A 14504-nucleotide genomic window follows, 5' to 3' on the forward strand; every position below is an offset into this window, starting at 1 on the left:
TACAAGGTCGCCATACAAAGTCAGTTGTACTTCTGTAAAATAGCAATGCATGATCAGATATTAACATTTAGAAAACACCACTTTCTAATAGTGTCAAAAAATAGGGATAAATGCAAAAAAGGGTGTGGAAGAGCTACATGTTGAAAATATGAAACATTGCTGAGAAGTTAAAGACCTGGATGAACAGAGGGATGAACAGTATTCATGGATTGGAAGGCTTATTCAACACTGTTAAGATGCCGAGTCTCCCTAAGTGTAACCTGTGGATTTAATGCAGTCCTAACCAAAGTCCCAGCCCGTTTTTTTATGTAGAAATTTACAAGCCTGTTCTACAATTCATATGGAATTGCAAAGGACCCAAAGTAACCAAAACAATCTTGAAAAAGAAGAATAAAATCAGGCTAACATTCTGAGAATTAGGATCAATCTAGAGTAACCAAAACAGGGTGGTATTGGTGTAAAGATATTCAAATAGATCAAGAGAATAAAATAGACCCACACATATGCAGAAATGATAGCTCTCCCAATAAATCACGCTAAAACAGGTGGCTAGCCACCTGCAAGAAGAAAGAAAGAAAGAAAGAAGGAAAGGAAGGAAGGAAGGAAGAAAGAAAGAGGAGGGTTATTTGAATACAAAAATTAACACAAAATGGATTGTAGACCTAAATAACTATAAAAACATAGGGGAAATCTTTATGAATATGGATCAGCAAAGATTTCCCAGGCATAATACCAAAAGCATAATCCCCCACCACCACCAAGATTGGCAAATTGAAATTCATCAAAAATGCTTAAAATTTGCTCTTCAAATTTCATTGTATTTCACTGTAAAGCGAATGAAAACATAAGACACCAGCTGGGAGAAAACCTTCGCAAAACACATATTTCATAAAGGGCTGATCCAGAAAACAGAAAGAACTCTCACAGCTCAATAATCAGAAAGCAAACAACCCAATTTTTAAAAATGGGCCAAAGATTAGAATGGGCATCTCACTAAACAAGATAGATGAATGGCAAAAAAAAGCTTGTGACTAGATGCAAAACTCTGTCATTGGGGAAATGCAAGATAAAATCACAGGATACCACTCCATAAGAATGGTTAAAATTGTAAAGCCCTTTAAACATAACAAATGCTGGGCAGAATGTAGAGGGACCTCACATCACTGGTGGAAATGTTAAACGATACAATTTGGCAGTATCTGTTTTCTGAAAAAGTTAAACATACACCTGCCATGTGATGTGGTCATTACGTCCAGGCATTTCCCCATGAGAAAAGGAAATGTTTGTCCTCACAAAGACTTTCACATGAATGTAAATAGCAGCTTTATTTTTAATCGTCAAAAACTGGAAACAGCCCAAATGTCCATCAGCAGATGAATGCGTAAACAAATTGTGGCCCATCCATACCATGGCAATCAGAAGGAATGTAGGGTTGAGGCACGCAACAGCACGAATGAATCCCAAAATAGTTATGCTGGGAGAAAGAAACCAGACAGAAAAGAGGACAAGCTATATGCTTCCATTTATAGAAAACTCCAGAAAATGCAAGCTAACTAGGTCATTGGTTGCTGGATTGGGAATGAGGAGGGGCACAGGGAGGGATGAGAGGAGGGGTTGCGAGGGTCCAAGGATGCATTTGGGGGTGATGGTCCTTCTGAGGCCTCTCTCCTTGTGTGTGGACGGCCGTGCTCTCCCTGTGTCCTCATGGGGTTGTCCCTCCGTGTGTGTCTGTGTCCTGATCTCCTCTTCCTATAAGGACCCCAGTCACAGTGGATCAGGGCCGCCCTGGTGACTCCTTATTACCTCCAGCCCCTCTGTAAAGTCCCCATCTCCAGATGTGGCCACATCCTGGGGTGCTGGGGGCCAGGACTCCAACATAGGACCTTGGACAGGACACAATTCAGCCCACAGCACACCCTCATAGGGAGAAGATGAGCAAAAGACATAAAGAGACAAGTCACAGAATCAGAAATGCAAATGAGCGATGAATGAGATATGTAGGAAAGAGTACAAACACCTGTCACCAAAAAGTAGAAGTGCAAACATGTGAGACACCGCGTTTCACCCCTGGGTTGACGAAGGTCACAAGGCTTTGTTACTGTGTGCCAGATCTGGCTAGAGATGTTCCTACAGGAGCTCTTGGGGAGAGAACTGTGGGCTCACAGGGCAGAGTCTCATAGCCGGGCCATGAAGGCAGTTGCGTCCCATGGTGGGACCCGTTCGTTCTCCTGGGCAGGTGAGCTGGGCTCTGGGGAGTGTGGCCTACTGGGAACCCCAAAGCCAGGACTGGGACACAGTGAGGTGCAGGGGACGGGCAAGCAGACCCCCCAGCCTGCGGCCCTAGCCTGGGCAGCCCGGCCAATCTAACCATCAGCAAGCAGGGCCACCTCGCCCTTACGGAGCCTTCAAACAGAAGGGAACCACCCCAACCACACGGGAGGCACTCAGCGTCACAGGGACACAGGCCCTGCTGGACTGCTCACTGCCTGAGCCCCCTGGAACAAGAAAGCCAGGAGACCTACCATGTGGAGGGGCACGCCTGGCAGTTGGTGTCTCCCATGGTACAAAACCAGGCTGTAATCCACCCCCAGGGAAGGGGCTCGGAGAGCTTCCAGGCTGGCAAATCTGTGGAGATTCGGGGACAGTGGCGCCCTCAGAGAGCCGCAGGCTCCACGGCCTCCCCCACACCTCACCCTGTGAGGCTATTCCGATCATGGGTTTTATAATGAACTGGTGATCTAGTAATAGCACCCAAGGAGGGGCTTGTGGGAACCTCCAACCTACAGCCCACTGCTCAGAGGCACAGGAGACAACCTGGATTTGCGATTGGCGTCGGGAGGGCAGGGAGATGCCCTGCCCCTTCCAGAATGTTTTGTTTGCTATGGTCTCTCATGGGTTTCAGTTGAGGAGGCAGGATTTTGAGCAAGCAAGCCTCCATGTCACCTCATGCCTGTCTCTGTGGCAGGCACACCGTTCTGGCCTTTGGAGCCCAGTGCAGACTAAAGTCAAACCAGGTAGCCAGGTGACCACTGTGCTTGCTTCTACAAAGCAGTTCAGACTCAGCTGTAAATAAAGATGCGGGGGGGGGGGGTGATGTCTCAGTCACCCCCGCCCCTTCAGGTCCTCCTCTCCTCTTTCTTTCCCCACCAGGCGCCCCTGCACCCCAGGGTTACCTAGGGCTGGTCTGTGGGCATCTGCCTGCCCAGAACCCCGCTTCTGGGGGGCCGGGACCCTCTCCCTCCAGAAGCCTTCTCAACCCCATCCTTGCCCACTGTTCCTGCCCTCGGGGGGGGGGAGCCCTTCCGGGAAGACGGGGTGGCAGAGGATTACGTGCCCTTCACTCAGGTGACGAGGGGCCTCTGAGGGCCAAGGGCTTACACATGCCACCAGGCCTTTGCATGTGCTGTCCCCTCCCACTTCCTGCTACCGTTCCCTACATCCATCTCCAAGAGCATCTGATGTATCTCGCTAGTTTACTTGGGTACCATTTTTCTCACATGGGGGACGTGAACCACGGAGGCAACAAATTTATCGGTTTAATGCTGTATGCTCTAATGCTGTGTACTCAACCCCTAGAAGGACACTGGACACATAGTAGGTTCCCAGCAAATATGGGTAAAAGGAATGAATTAGCATATGAATGAGTGAGTGCACATGTGTCCTCTCTCCTGCCTCCTACCCTCTTGGTCTGCAGCCTGAAGTCACCTCCAAGCTCACCTCGTCCGTCCGTCCCCTCTAGCCCAGAGTCTCCCGCCACTCTCTGAAAGGAGCCCCAGCTCCCCAGCGTGGCCTGGGAAGCTCAGCATGTAAGCTGCCCTCACAGGATGGCTCCTGCCTGGGCCCACTCCTTGTCTGCCCACTGGGGGCTCCTCCTCCCCCGGGCCAGCTCACGTCACTCCCAGGGCTTCCCCAGCACCAGGTCCTGGGGGGGCCCCAGGTGGGGGTGTCAGATGTCAGCCAATGAAAATGCATGTGTTCCTGCACGCCTCTCAGAATGGCCAACATCCAGAACACTGACAACACGAAATGCTGGTAGGGGTGAGGAGCAGCGGGAATGCAGAACCGGGCAGCCTCTCTGGAAGACAGTTTGGCATTTTCTTCCCAAACTAAACACACTCTTACCATACAATCTAGCAGTGGTGCTCCTTAGTATGTACCCAACGGAGCTGAACACCCATGTCTGCACAAAAACCTGCACACAGATGTTTGTAGCAGCTTTACTCATAATTGGCAGAACTTGGAAGGAGCAAAGATGCCCTTCAGGGGTGATCCACCCACACAAGGGAATATTAGCAATACTAAAAAGAAATGAGCTATCAAGCCATGAAAAGACATGGAGGAGCCTTAACTGGATCTTACTGAGCGAAAGAAGCCAATCTGAAAACGTAAGACCCTGTGGGATTCCAACAATGTGACATTCTGGAAAAGGCAAAATGATGGTGAGAGCAAAGAGATCAGTGGTTTCCAGGGGTTGGGGGGATGAGCAGGAGGAACACAAGGGATTAGGGCCATGAAACTACTCTGCATGACCCCATAATGGTGGATATATGTCCTTATACGTTTGTCTAAACCCACAGAACGTCCCAACATCAAGAGTGAATCCTAAGGTCAACAGTAGACTTCAGTTAGTAATAATGTATCAGTGTTGGTCCCTCAATTGTAACAAAGGTACCAGCTAGTGCAGGCTGTTAACAATAGGGACAACTGGTGGGGATACTAGAATTTCTTGGTACTTTCTGCACAATTTTTCCATAAACCTGAAATTGCTCTAAAAATAATGTCTATTAAAAAACAATTAAAAACAAATGAAAAAAAGTTATCAGAGCTTCATATTTAGTGGAGCATCCTGCATTTTATCTGGCAACCCTAGCCCAGGGAAGCCATGCTGTTGGTGATGGGGCGGATCTGATGAGACCAGAGAATGAGGAAGAGAGAAGGTGCACGCAGGTGCCCCCGGCTCTGAGACCAGCCTCTGCTCAGAAATCCCAGGCCTGCTGGGGAGGAACCCCGTTGGCAGAGAATCAGAGAGGTGCGGACTAAGTGTCAAGGGGTCTGCACCGTGGAGACCCCATTCCTCCCCGCAACCTCCTTGAGGACCTCAGCTCCCTGTTCAGATGGGACCCCCTCTCCTTGGAGCAGCAGCTCCCCTCAACCGACACAGAGTCCACTGACTGCCTTCCCCCCTGAGCCACACACAACTCGGAGCCCAGCGTCCAGCCACACCTCCGAAGACCCTTCCCACACAACATCATGCCTTGGAGTTCAAATATGGCCAGAGTCAGCGCTTCCTAAAAAGAAGCCTCCTGGCCCCAGGGACCCCCATGCTCCCGCTGCATCCCTCTCCCTGCCACCCAGTGTGCCTCCTCCCCACTGACTTCTTCCTACACAGGACCTGGGGCCCTGCCTTTCTCCCTTCTCCATGCCTCCCCAGCAGGCAGGCTGAACCCCACTGTCTCAGCTAACCCGTCCCTAGTACCCACTCCTCACCTTTAGTACCTCCCTCCTAGGTGAACCCACTTATGCACTCCAGCCCCGCTCTATGACCCAATCCCTCCTCTTCTCAGCCTGAGGCAGCCATCAGCTCCAGCCTCCCTGCAGCCTTCCCCATGATCTACCTCCACCCTAGAGATGAGACACTTCCCCTGATTCCTGGGGGTTCCTCCTCTCCCTGCAGATTGCCTGACCCGCCCCTCGTGCCCTCTTGGCTTTGAAAAGCATTGAAGTTGCTGTTGGTGCAGAGAGAACAGGCCAGTCTTGGGGGTGGGGGAGGGAGGCAGCTAAAGGGATTGAGGAATGGCCAGAAGCCATGGAGCACAGGAAACTGGTCAAGAGTGGGGTTTCGGGGCTGCAGCCTGGTCCTCCCCAAAGGTCTTCATGCTGTTGCGGGGGAGGGTTCCAGATGTGCCCTACAGAGTGGGGGTCCCCCGAGTGATGGCTGTGTGGGAAGCTGTAGGGGGAAGGGGTCCCAGGGGATGGGGAGTGGGGCCCAGGGCTGGCCAGAAGGGCTGGGAGGGGCCTTGGAGCCCCAGATCAGGGAGGGGTGAAGCCACCCTGGCCGGGTGGAGAGACGGGCCTCAGATGAGGGCCACTCACCCACCCCTTCCCCACTTTCCATCTCGCACCTCTGCCAGCAGCTGGAAGGGTGGCTGGCCATGGTCTACAGTTGCTGTGGGCACCAGGGCACGACATATGGGGTGCAGAAGGGTGTGGGGGGGACATGCGGGACTAAGTGGGTATGCAGGGCATTGGCAGTGGGCAGGATGAGGTGCCTGGGCAGGGTGAGGGGACTGGGCCAGATGGGTTCTGGACACTTGAAGGGTTTGCGGGACTTGGGAGAGACCCAGGGGCATGAGGGATTCTGGGCTCTTACAGGGCGTGCAGGTCAAGGGTGCGGCTCAGATGTGCAGGCCAGGTAGGGGCCAGGTGCGTGGGTCAGGGGGCAGCGGACAGGGAAGGGGCAGTGGGGTAGGAACGTGGGTCAGGGCCGAGGAGACAGGAAGGTGGGGCAGAATGAGACAGGTGCAGTAAGTGCGGCAGGTGCGGTAGGCAGGGCGGTGGGGGTAGGTGTGCAGGTGAGGGGCCGTGGGAGAGGCAGTGGGCGGGGCAGTGTGGGCAGGTGCGCTGGGTGGGGCGGGGGCGGTGGGCGGGGCGGGGCGGTGGGTCAGGTGAATGGGGCGGGGCGGGGCGGGGACGGTGGCCGAGGCAGTAGGCGGGGCCGTAGTAGGGGCAGTAGGGTGGGGCGATGCAATGGGCGGGTCGTGGGCGGGTCGTGGGCGGGGCTACCTAGTGGGCGGGGCGACGGGACAAGTGAACGGGCGGGACGACAGGTGATTGGGGCGGGGCGGTGGGGCAGGTGCGCGGGGCGGGGCCGGGGCGGGGCTGGGGGCGGGGCGCCGCGGGCCCTCCCGGAAGCCAGGGGGCGCTGTGACGGGTCCACGCGGGCCGTGCGTGCCCCTCCTTCCGCCCGCGGCCCGGAAGCCGGCGATGGCGCGGAATGTGCTGTGAGTGGCCGGGGGCGCGGGCCTGGGGGGCCGGCGGGGGGGGAGGGGCGAGGAGGGGCGCGGTGCCGGTCAGGGGGCTGCGGACGCGGCGTGGACGTCGAGGGCCCGCCCGGGAGGGTCGCCCCCGCCCGCGTCGCCGGGACCCCCGCAGCCCGCCCCCCACAGTTGAGGCTGACGCACTCGTGTCCCCGGCGAGCGCGACCGGCCCCCTGAATGAATGAGTGATCGCATGCACGCATGCGCGTTGGCCCCGGTTGGGTCCGCGGCTAGGGACCCTGTGTTGGGGGGGCGCGAGTGCGCCCCGGCAGGTGCACAGGGGCCGAGGCGCCCGCGCGGGCTTGGGGAGCAGGCAGGGCAGCGGGCTTGGCCTCGGGGTTGGCGTGTCCACGCAGCGGCCGGGAGGCTCGGGAGGAGAGCCGGCGGGGCCTGCTGGCGGGTGGGGGCGCGGGGGAGGGTGGGATCGCGGGTGAGTCACCCTCGGGGCCGCAGGGAGGTAGGGCTGGTGGCAGCCTGCCAAGTCGCTGTGTTGGGAGCAGGCGGGAGAAATTCTGAGTTGCACTTGAGCCGTGTGGAGTGTCGGGCTTGTGAAATCCGGGAGGGTCAGGCGGCCGAGGGAGAGGGGTGGGCCCACAGGTGGTGCGGGCCGGCGACGGGAGACCAGGAGGAGGGGGCCCAGCAGCGCTCGGGCAGGCCCTGGGGATTGTTCTGGCCCTCCCGTGGGTGGGGAGGGACAGGAGGTCTTCGAGACCATGGACGCCTCGGGAGACTCATGTCCTGCCCACCTCAGGCCTCTGGCCTCTGACCCTCACACTGGGCCGCCCTCCACCCCCAGCCGCGGGCAGCCCTCCATCCTCAAGCCCAGGGACCTGGACAGAAGGAGGGTCCCCACCTGCACAGCTCCCCGGAGGGCCTGCCCCTGCCCCCCTGCAGTGCCGCAGTTGGTCGCCAGGGGGAATAAGTGAGCCCCTTGGGGGGCCAGCCGGTGGCTCAAACTCCAACGGAGGGTAAAACAAGGCAGGCCTCTTGTTGGGTGGGCCCTGAGAGGACGAGGCCTGCGCGCTTCAGAAGCCGCCCTTCCAGCCTCTCAGCATTGCCCGCCCTGCGGTGGAGACTGCCCCAGGGGGTGCTGCTGGGCCACTGCCATGCGCCGACCTGGTCACTGGCCGACCTCGGGTGGGTGGCACTTGGCCGTTCAGTCCTGCGGTGCCCTAGCCTCCCGGAGCCCCTGTACCGTCCACATGCCCCAGGTGCCCGCTCAGCCCTGAGGCTCACCCTGGTCCTCTCGCCCCCTGGCCCTCCTCATCCTGCCCAGCGTAGAATTTGGCCTCCCTGAGCCCCCCTTTCAGGGTGCTGGTTGTCCCCCAAACTCGGGGGGCCCCGGGCAGTGCTGCAGAGTGGCAGCAAGGCTGCTGGTGAGACTCGTGGCCTGCGTGCCCACCCTCCCCAGGCCCGGCCCCCTGGCCTCCTGGCAGCCTCTGCAGACCACAGGCGCCCCCCTCGGCTGGCTGTGTTGCCCTCGCAAGCCCAGAGCGCAAGTGCACTTGGCAATGGCTGTGGGTGGTGGTGGCCTCTCACTGCTTTGCAGCTGCCTCTGCTCGCCCTGGGGGTTTTCAGGGTAGGGGTGGGGGTTAACGGGTCGTGGTGACGGGTGCTTCTCCCACCCACATGGAGAGTGTGCACGTGACGCCCGCCCTTGCTGCGGGGTGAGCCAGGGCTGGGAGCGACTCCACGGCAGGCAGCCTGCCCGTGGGGCCATCACTTTGAGCAAGCGAGGTCTCCAAGCCTGGCCACCAGCACCTTCGGGGGCCACGGTGGGCGTGCTCTCTACGGACCTATTTCTTGAGTCACTCCATAGCCCTTTCCGAAGGGCCCGCAGCCCACACGAGTTGATGGGCACCGGGGGTCTCGGGGCCCACACTGGGCAGAACCGTGCAGTGAGCAGAGGGGGCCCCGGGGCGCTGGCCTGTGGAGAGCCGCCCCCCCCCCTTTGCTTCCCGCTCCTGTTGCAGTGGGTAAACAAATGGAGGTCTGCTGGGGGTGACCCCGGGGTCCCGTGTTCTGTGTCTGATGCGGACAAATCTCCTCGTCTCAGGTACCCTCTGTACCAGCTGGGCGGCCCCCAGCTCCGTGTCTTCCGAACAAACTTCTTCATCCGGCTGGTTCGGCCCGGCTCGGTGCAGCCCGAGGACACCGTGCAGTTCCGGATCCCCATGGAGTAAGCCCCTGAGGAATTCAGGCTGGGGAGTGCCCCCGGGGGCTGGCCGTCCTGCTGGTGGTGCAGACCTGGCTCCTACGTGTGGCTTCTCCCCGCTGTGAAAACACCACAGGCAGCTCTCTGAGCTGCTCTGCAAATATTGACCGAGGGCCTGCTGTTTGCAGAGCCTGCGGTGAGGCCGGGCTGCCCCCCACGCCCTCCCCTCCCCCACGGCCCCCCCACCCGGGGGAAGCCCAGTGGAGGGCCCAGCGCCTCTGCAACTGCATTGAGCTCCGTGCTCGTCCCAGGCGCCTGGGCCCAGGCTCTCGGAGCTTCTCACCACAGCTTCCAAAAGCCTAGTTTTCGAGCGGTTCCCTCGCAGAGGCCCCGGGCACTGTCCCCCAGGCTGCAGGGCGCTGCTCTGATGCCTCAGGATGTGACCGTCCCCGTGCGTGCGCCTGGGGTCAGCTTGAGCTTGAGTGGCAGCCTTCAGAGGCCGGGCAGGAGTGGCCAAGGGCCACGGTGATGAGGCCATTTCAGGTGGAAAGGGGAGGGGGCCTAACCCACCAGCACCGTGGCCACCTGGTGGGCTGGGCTCTTGGCAACCTGGGGCACCGCCACATTGGCCCTTCCCGGGGGAGAGCTCTGCCTGGGAGCCTGGCCCCTACGGCCCCCCACTCATATGTGGGGGACAGGAGAGCACCAGGTGGGGTCGGGTGGCTGCTTTTCATCTCATCCTGGCTGGGACTTGCTTTTCTTTCGTCTCTACCCCAGGATGACCAGGGTGGACCTCAGGAACTACCTCGAGCGCATCTACAACGTGCCCGTGGCCGCCGTGCGGACGAGGGTGCAGCATGGTGCGTGCCAGGCCCCTGTTGCCCTCTGTGGGGGTGGGCACGCCCCCAGAGCTTACGAGGCCTCGTCCCAGCCGCTGTGGGGGGCTGGTTCTTGCTGGGGAGCTGAAGTGCCCAGGGCCGCAGGGGCTTCCCCAGGCCCACACTGCCGACAGGGCAGAGCCGGGGCTGGAGCTCGGGTGGGCCACCCCGCTTCTGCTCTAAGCTCTGTCCTCGACCACCTCGGAAGCGGGGTCAGCAGGGCGCTTTCCTCTTGGTTCCCTGACCCCCCACTGCACTCCGAGTTGTTAGGGACGGCAGCCTTCTGTGTTGGGTCGCTGTGCTGACGAACGGGAGAAATGGGTCTCCTGACTTCTTTTAGACACATTTGGGTATTTCACGGAGCAGAGAGCCACGGTGGTGACGCTGGCTCCTCGAGCACAGCCTGGACCCGTGAGCCGGTCACATTCGGCTGTGACACACTGTCATCAGTGGGAGACCAACCAATTCTTAACATGTCTGCCTCTTTCTAGAAAGTGGGTTCCTGGGTGAGTTGGACTGGAAATCTCGTGCTTGGAGTAAAGTGTGTCTCCCCCTCCCCAACAGGTTCCAACAGGAAGAGGGATTACAGAAACGTCAGGATGAAGAAACCAGACTACAAGGTGGCCTATGTGCAGCTGGTGAGTGGGCTTCGGGCAGAGTCCCAAGTCCTGGGCGTGACTTATCACGACCGTGACCTTGGTGCGGGGGACGTGTTTGTGCAGCGGCCCCCGCTTGGGGCCCAGGGAGGCCCTGCAAGGCAGGATCTCAAGGACCATGGCAGGCGCGGGACAGAGCCTGCACTTAGTCCTAATCCCCAGTGAAGCCCCAGGCGGAGCTGGTGCTCCGAGCACATTCACCCCATGGGAGGAGACGGCACGGGGCATTTTGGAACTTCTCTGGGGCCAGCCGTGTTGGGTCCTTGGACTTTGAATGTGCTGTGGGCTTGGGCAGGCCCACTCAGGCCCCGGGGGTTTGGGCTCAGGCAGAAACCAAAGCTCCTGCCTCTGGAGTGCATGTCCTTGGAGGGATAGGCCCCCGGGGGAAGGGGGAGGCAGTTGATGGCCTGGGGGTAAAGCTGCTGCAGGGCCCTGGGTCTCAGAGCTGGACCCGTTCGGTGTGCCCTGGGGTCCTGGCTGAGCCCCCTCCCCTCTGGACTGGGTTGTGGGGCTCTGGCACATTCCGCCAGGTTCTCTTGACCGTGTATCCTGCCTGGCCTGGGGCGTGGGGAGAGGGTCCAGTGCACCATCTCCGTCCAGCAGAGAGGAAGCCCCCTGCTCAGGCTCTCCCCTTCCAGAAGGGACCCTAGATGTGCTTCTGCAGATGAGCCCTCCAGGAGATGGCAGGGTCCCCCGCCACCTCCGTGCAAACCCGCCAGGGAGGGCCCTGCTTGCAAGGCCCATTAGCTGCCCCTGCTGTTTGAAACCCCCGGGGGCCGGGGGGGGGGGCCCTTCTAGATTCTTCCATACCGGGGTGGACAGCTGAGCTGAGCCCATGGCGGGCGGCGGCTGGCCGTGGCCGCTAGATGGCAGTAGCGCTATTGTGAAAACCCCCCCGGGCCTACAGCCCTATTTTGGGCAAGAGGAGGCAGTTAAGAGACCGAGTTAGCGTGGCAACTTCTCTGAAAAACAGTCACAGTTGTTGTTCTAAACAGGGGCCCCCGTAATTATTTGGCCTAATATTTGCTGTGCATAAAATCAGCCAATCCAGGTGGAGAGAGCGCCCGTTGGCCATATAAAGGCGCCTCTGTCCTGGGTGTGAAATCGGGCCATCTGTCTCTGTCACGCGTGCGGGCTGACACCCCCTGTGCGGGCATTCGCCACCAGGCCTTCTGCAGGCCAACGACAGTTACAAGTGGCTTCTGAGTCACCCGAGCCCTCGCATTCTTCCCCGGGCCCCACCTCAGCCCCCTTCGATGTGGTGCATGCAGCTGCCGCGGGGCGCGTCCTTCTCCCCCCCCATGAAACCCGGCCGCACAGCCGGGGGCAGAGGCCCCACTGGGCACGGTGCCTGCAGGCCCACAGTGACATTCAGGGACGTCGTGGTGGGCCCCCCGCCCCCCAGTCCCACACGCCTCTGCCTGGCCTGCGGACCGGCAGGAAGCTCGGGCCCTTGCCCTCTGAAGGGGTCCCCTCTCTGCCCCCATCTGCCGGGGCCGACCTCTCCCAGCGTGTCCCTGTGGGCCCCGCTCTGGGGCTTCTAAAAACAGAGCTAATTGTAAAGCACACAGAGGGTCAATCACGAACACAAATTAAGTTTCCGAATCTATTTTGGGTTGACTGCTGCGGAAGAGCCCGTCCGGCGGGGTGGGGGCCCCCGTCCCCCCCGACAACCTGATACACATCTCTGCGGGTCTGCATCCCCCACGCGGCAAGCAGAGTGTCGCCCGGCCGGCAGGAGCCTTCTGGGGCCAGGCGGTGGCCCTGGGGGCACCTGGGACCGCCGGCCTGGGGCCGGTTCCCACACTGCTCCTTTCCTGGCCTTCCCTGCTGAGCCGCTCATTCAGCGCCATGGCGGGGATTGAGGGTTTACTTTTTAAAGTACAAGGTGAAGTTCCCCGGAGAGGGGCGCCCACAAGTGGCTCTTGTCTCTGGTGAGAACTGAAGAATTTCTTTCACCGGCTCCGTCCGTTTTTCCGGAGCTATTGCAAATTGGCATCTTTGTATTTATATTTTAAAATGTCATTTTGGGTTTCCCCCATCTCAGAAAACTAGCAAAATCACCTCGATATATTAAACATAAATCCCCGTTCTGGGCAATCAGCCCTGCGTGTAAACTCTTGCCCTTTGGTATTTTAAAAAAGAAAAAAAAGCAGCGTTGAGCCGTGTAAGCTAATCCTGCTGCAGGCTGGCTACTGAGCGCACACAGCCCTGCTTTCTTCACTCGGGCCCGCGCTCCGCGCCATGTGATCAGAATTTATAAACCTTCCCTTCTCGGGTGGGGCGTGCGGGCTGTTTCAGATCATACTTGGCCGCCTGCCCAAAGCCAAATTTCTTTACAAAACAAGGGTCTCCAAGAACCAGCGCACTTTACTGATTTTACTTATTAAAATTTTCCAGATACGGATGCCGTCCTCCATCCTTCTTTGCCCGTCTGGAAACAGACAGCGCTGCCCTGGCACGCACCCCCCTCCTGCGCCCTGGTCTTGGGGGGCTGCTCCGTGAGCCGAGGCGAACTGAAAGGGCACCTCACAGTTGCTGGGGCCCCCTCCTCCGCGCCCACGGGGGCCAGTGGCCCGCACACGTGCTCGGGGGTCTGGGCTGGGGCTTGGCCGACGCTGGCACATTCTGAACTTTTAGTGAAAGACGTAAAACCAGTTAATTTGCAAAGCCGGTCTTGATTTATAGACTGCTGCATATGTACATTTCTTTGTACGTTATATGCGTTTTATTTGCCAAGCTCCGAGCCAGGAGGAGGGGTAGTCTTTAATGTGGGTAAAGGCCTGTAGGTATTTTGGATGGAAAAAGTTTCAGCGCGGCACCAGACGTTATTTGTGCCGTGTTTTCCTGTGCCTCGCTCCTGCCCCCCGGTCCGACCGGGCTGCCCCCGCGCCCGTGAATGGGCGCTTTGCTGGGCTGCTTTTAATGAGGCTCCAGCCGCTGCAGACACCACTCCATAAAGAGATAATGCCGATGAAAAGGGGCATTGTCCGGAGTCATGGCTTCCCGCTGTTCGATAAAAGCCAGTGGCAGGCCGACATGTTTGCGTTCCAGGCGGGGACAGCGCCCTGGACGTGCTGGCCGCGTGTCCGTCCCAGGGGCTTGGTGCAGCAGGGCCCTGTCAGGCTGTCCTCCTGCCTAGAGGCTCCCAGGGCCGGCACGGCACCCAGAGTCGCGGCTCTGAGCCCGAGTGCTTGTCCCCTCCGCAGGCCCATGGACAGACCTTCACGTTCCCCGATCTGTTTCCCGAGAAAAATCACGGCAGCCCCGGTGACAACGACATCCAGGACAGGCTCCTGGAGGGGCAGAGGCAGAGGCAGAGCCGGGACCCCCGGCGCGGCGGCGTGCCCGACTGGTTCGGCCTATGACGGCCCCAATAAAGTCCTGTGTGTGGAAGCCCCGGGCTCTGTGTCCTCTGTCCCCGGCGTCCAGCGCAGGGCTGTGCCCCGCGCCCCACAGCGCACACGGCACCTGCCTGCAGGGACGGAACAGGGCCCCTGTGGCCCGTTGGGCCCCATGAGCCTAAGGCGAGGTGGTGGGGGGGGTGCCCCCATGAGAAGGGTCTTCGTGAGGAAGGTTGTGTCGGGCAGGTTGTGAGGAGGGGTGGGGTGAGCGCCACGGGCAGGGAGCCCGTCCTGCTGAGGGTCCAGGGCAGCACCACCGGTGGCTCTCGAGTGGGGAGGGGTCCACGGCAGGACCCAGAGGAAGCGGTGTTCAGCAGATGCCAGCCTAGTGCAAAGCGGCGCGTGGAGGGCGGGAAGCGGGAAATGGAGGACGA

The 14504-nt window shown here is 59.3% G+C and overlaps 1 protein-coding gene across 2 annotated transcripts; it reads left to right on the forward strand.

The window, feature by feature from the left end:
• The first annotated feature begins 6959 nt into the window (after nt 1–6959).
• Nucleotides 6960–14129, forward strand: MRPL23 (mitochondrial ribosomal protein L23). Of its 2 annotated transcripts, XM_021685180.2 has the most exons (5): nt 6960–7001; nt 9094–9216; nt 9970–10052; nt 10635–10708; nt 13936–14123. In XM_021685180.2, exons 1-5 carry the CDS (start codon nt 6985–6987, stop codon nt 14092–14094), a joined length of 456 nt encoding a protein of 151 aa, XP_021540855.1. In that variant the 5' UTR covers nt 6960–6984; the 3' UTR covers nt 14095–14123. The 2 variants fall into 2 exon arrangements, with proteins under 2 accessions (XP_021540855.1, XP_044775368.1); XM_044919433.1 differs by lacking the exon at nt 6960–7001 and having other exon boundaries at nt 8634–9216; nt 13936–14129.
• The last annotated feature ends 375 nt before the right edge of the window (nt 14130–14504 follow it).

Source organism: Neomonachus schauinslandi, chromosome 11 (assembly GCF_002201575.2).
Source record: "Neomonachus schauinslandi chromosome 11, ASM220157v2, whole genome shotgun sequence".
Taxonomy (NCBI): domain Eukaryota; kingdom Metazoa; phylum Chordata; class Mammalia; order Carnivora; family Phocidae; genus Neomonachus; species Neomonachus schauinslandi.

Bases quoted from the DNA above. Each gene is read 5' to 3' on its own strand.
- MRPL23 (XM_044919433.1), top strand. From the start codon at position 8,891: ATGGGCACCGGGGGTCTCGGGGCCCACACTGGGCAGAACCGTGCAGTG. The intron at 10,053-10,634 runs GTGCGTGCCAGG...CCTCCCCAACAG, and splicing joins GCGGACGAGGGTGCAGCATG to GTTCCAACAGGAAGAGGGAT. The intron at 10,709-13,935 runs GTGAGTGGGCTT...TCCCCTCCGCAG, and splicing joins AGGTGGCCTATGTGCAGCTG to GCCCATGGACAGACCTTCAC.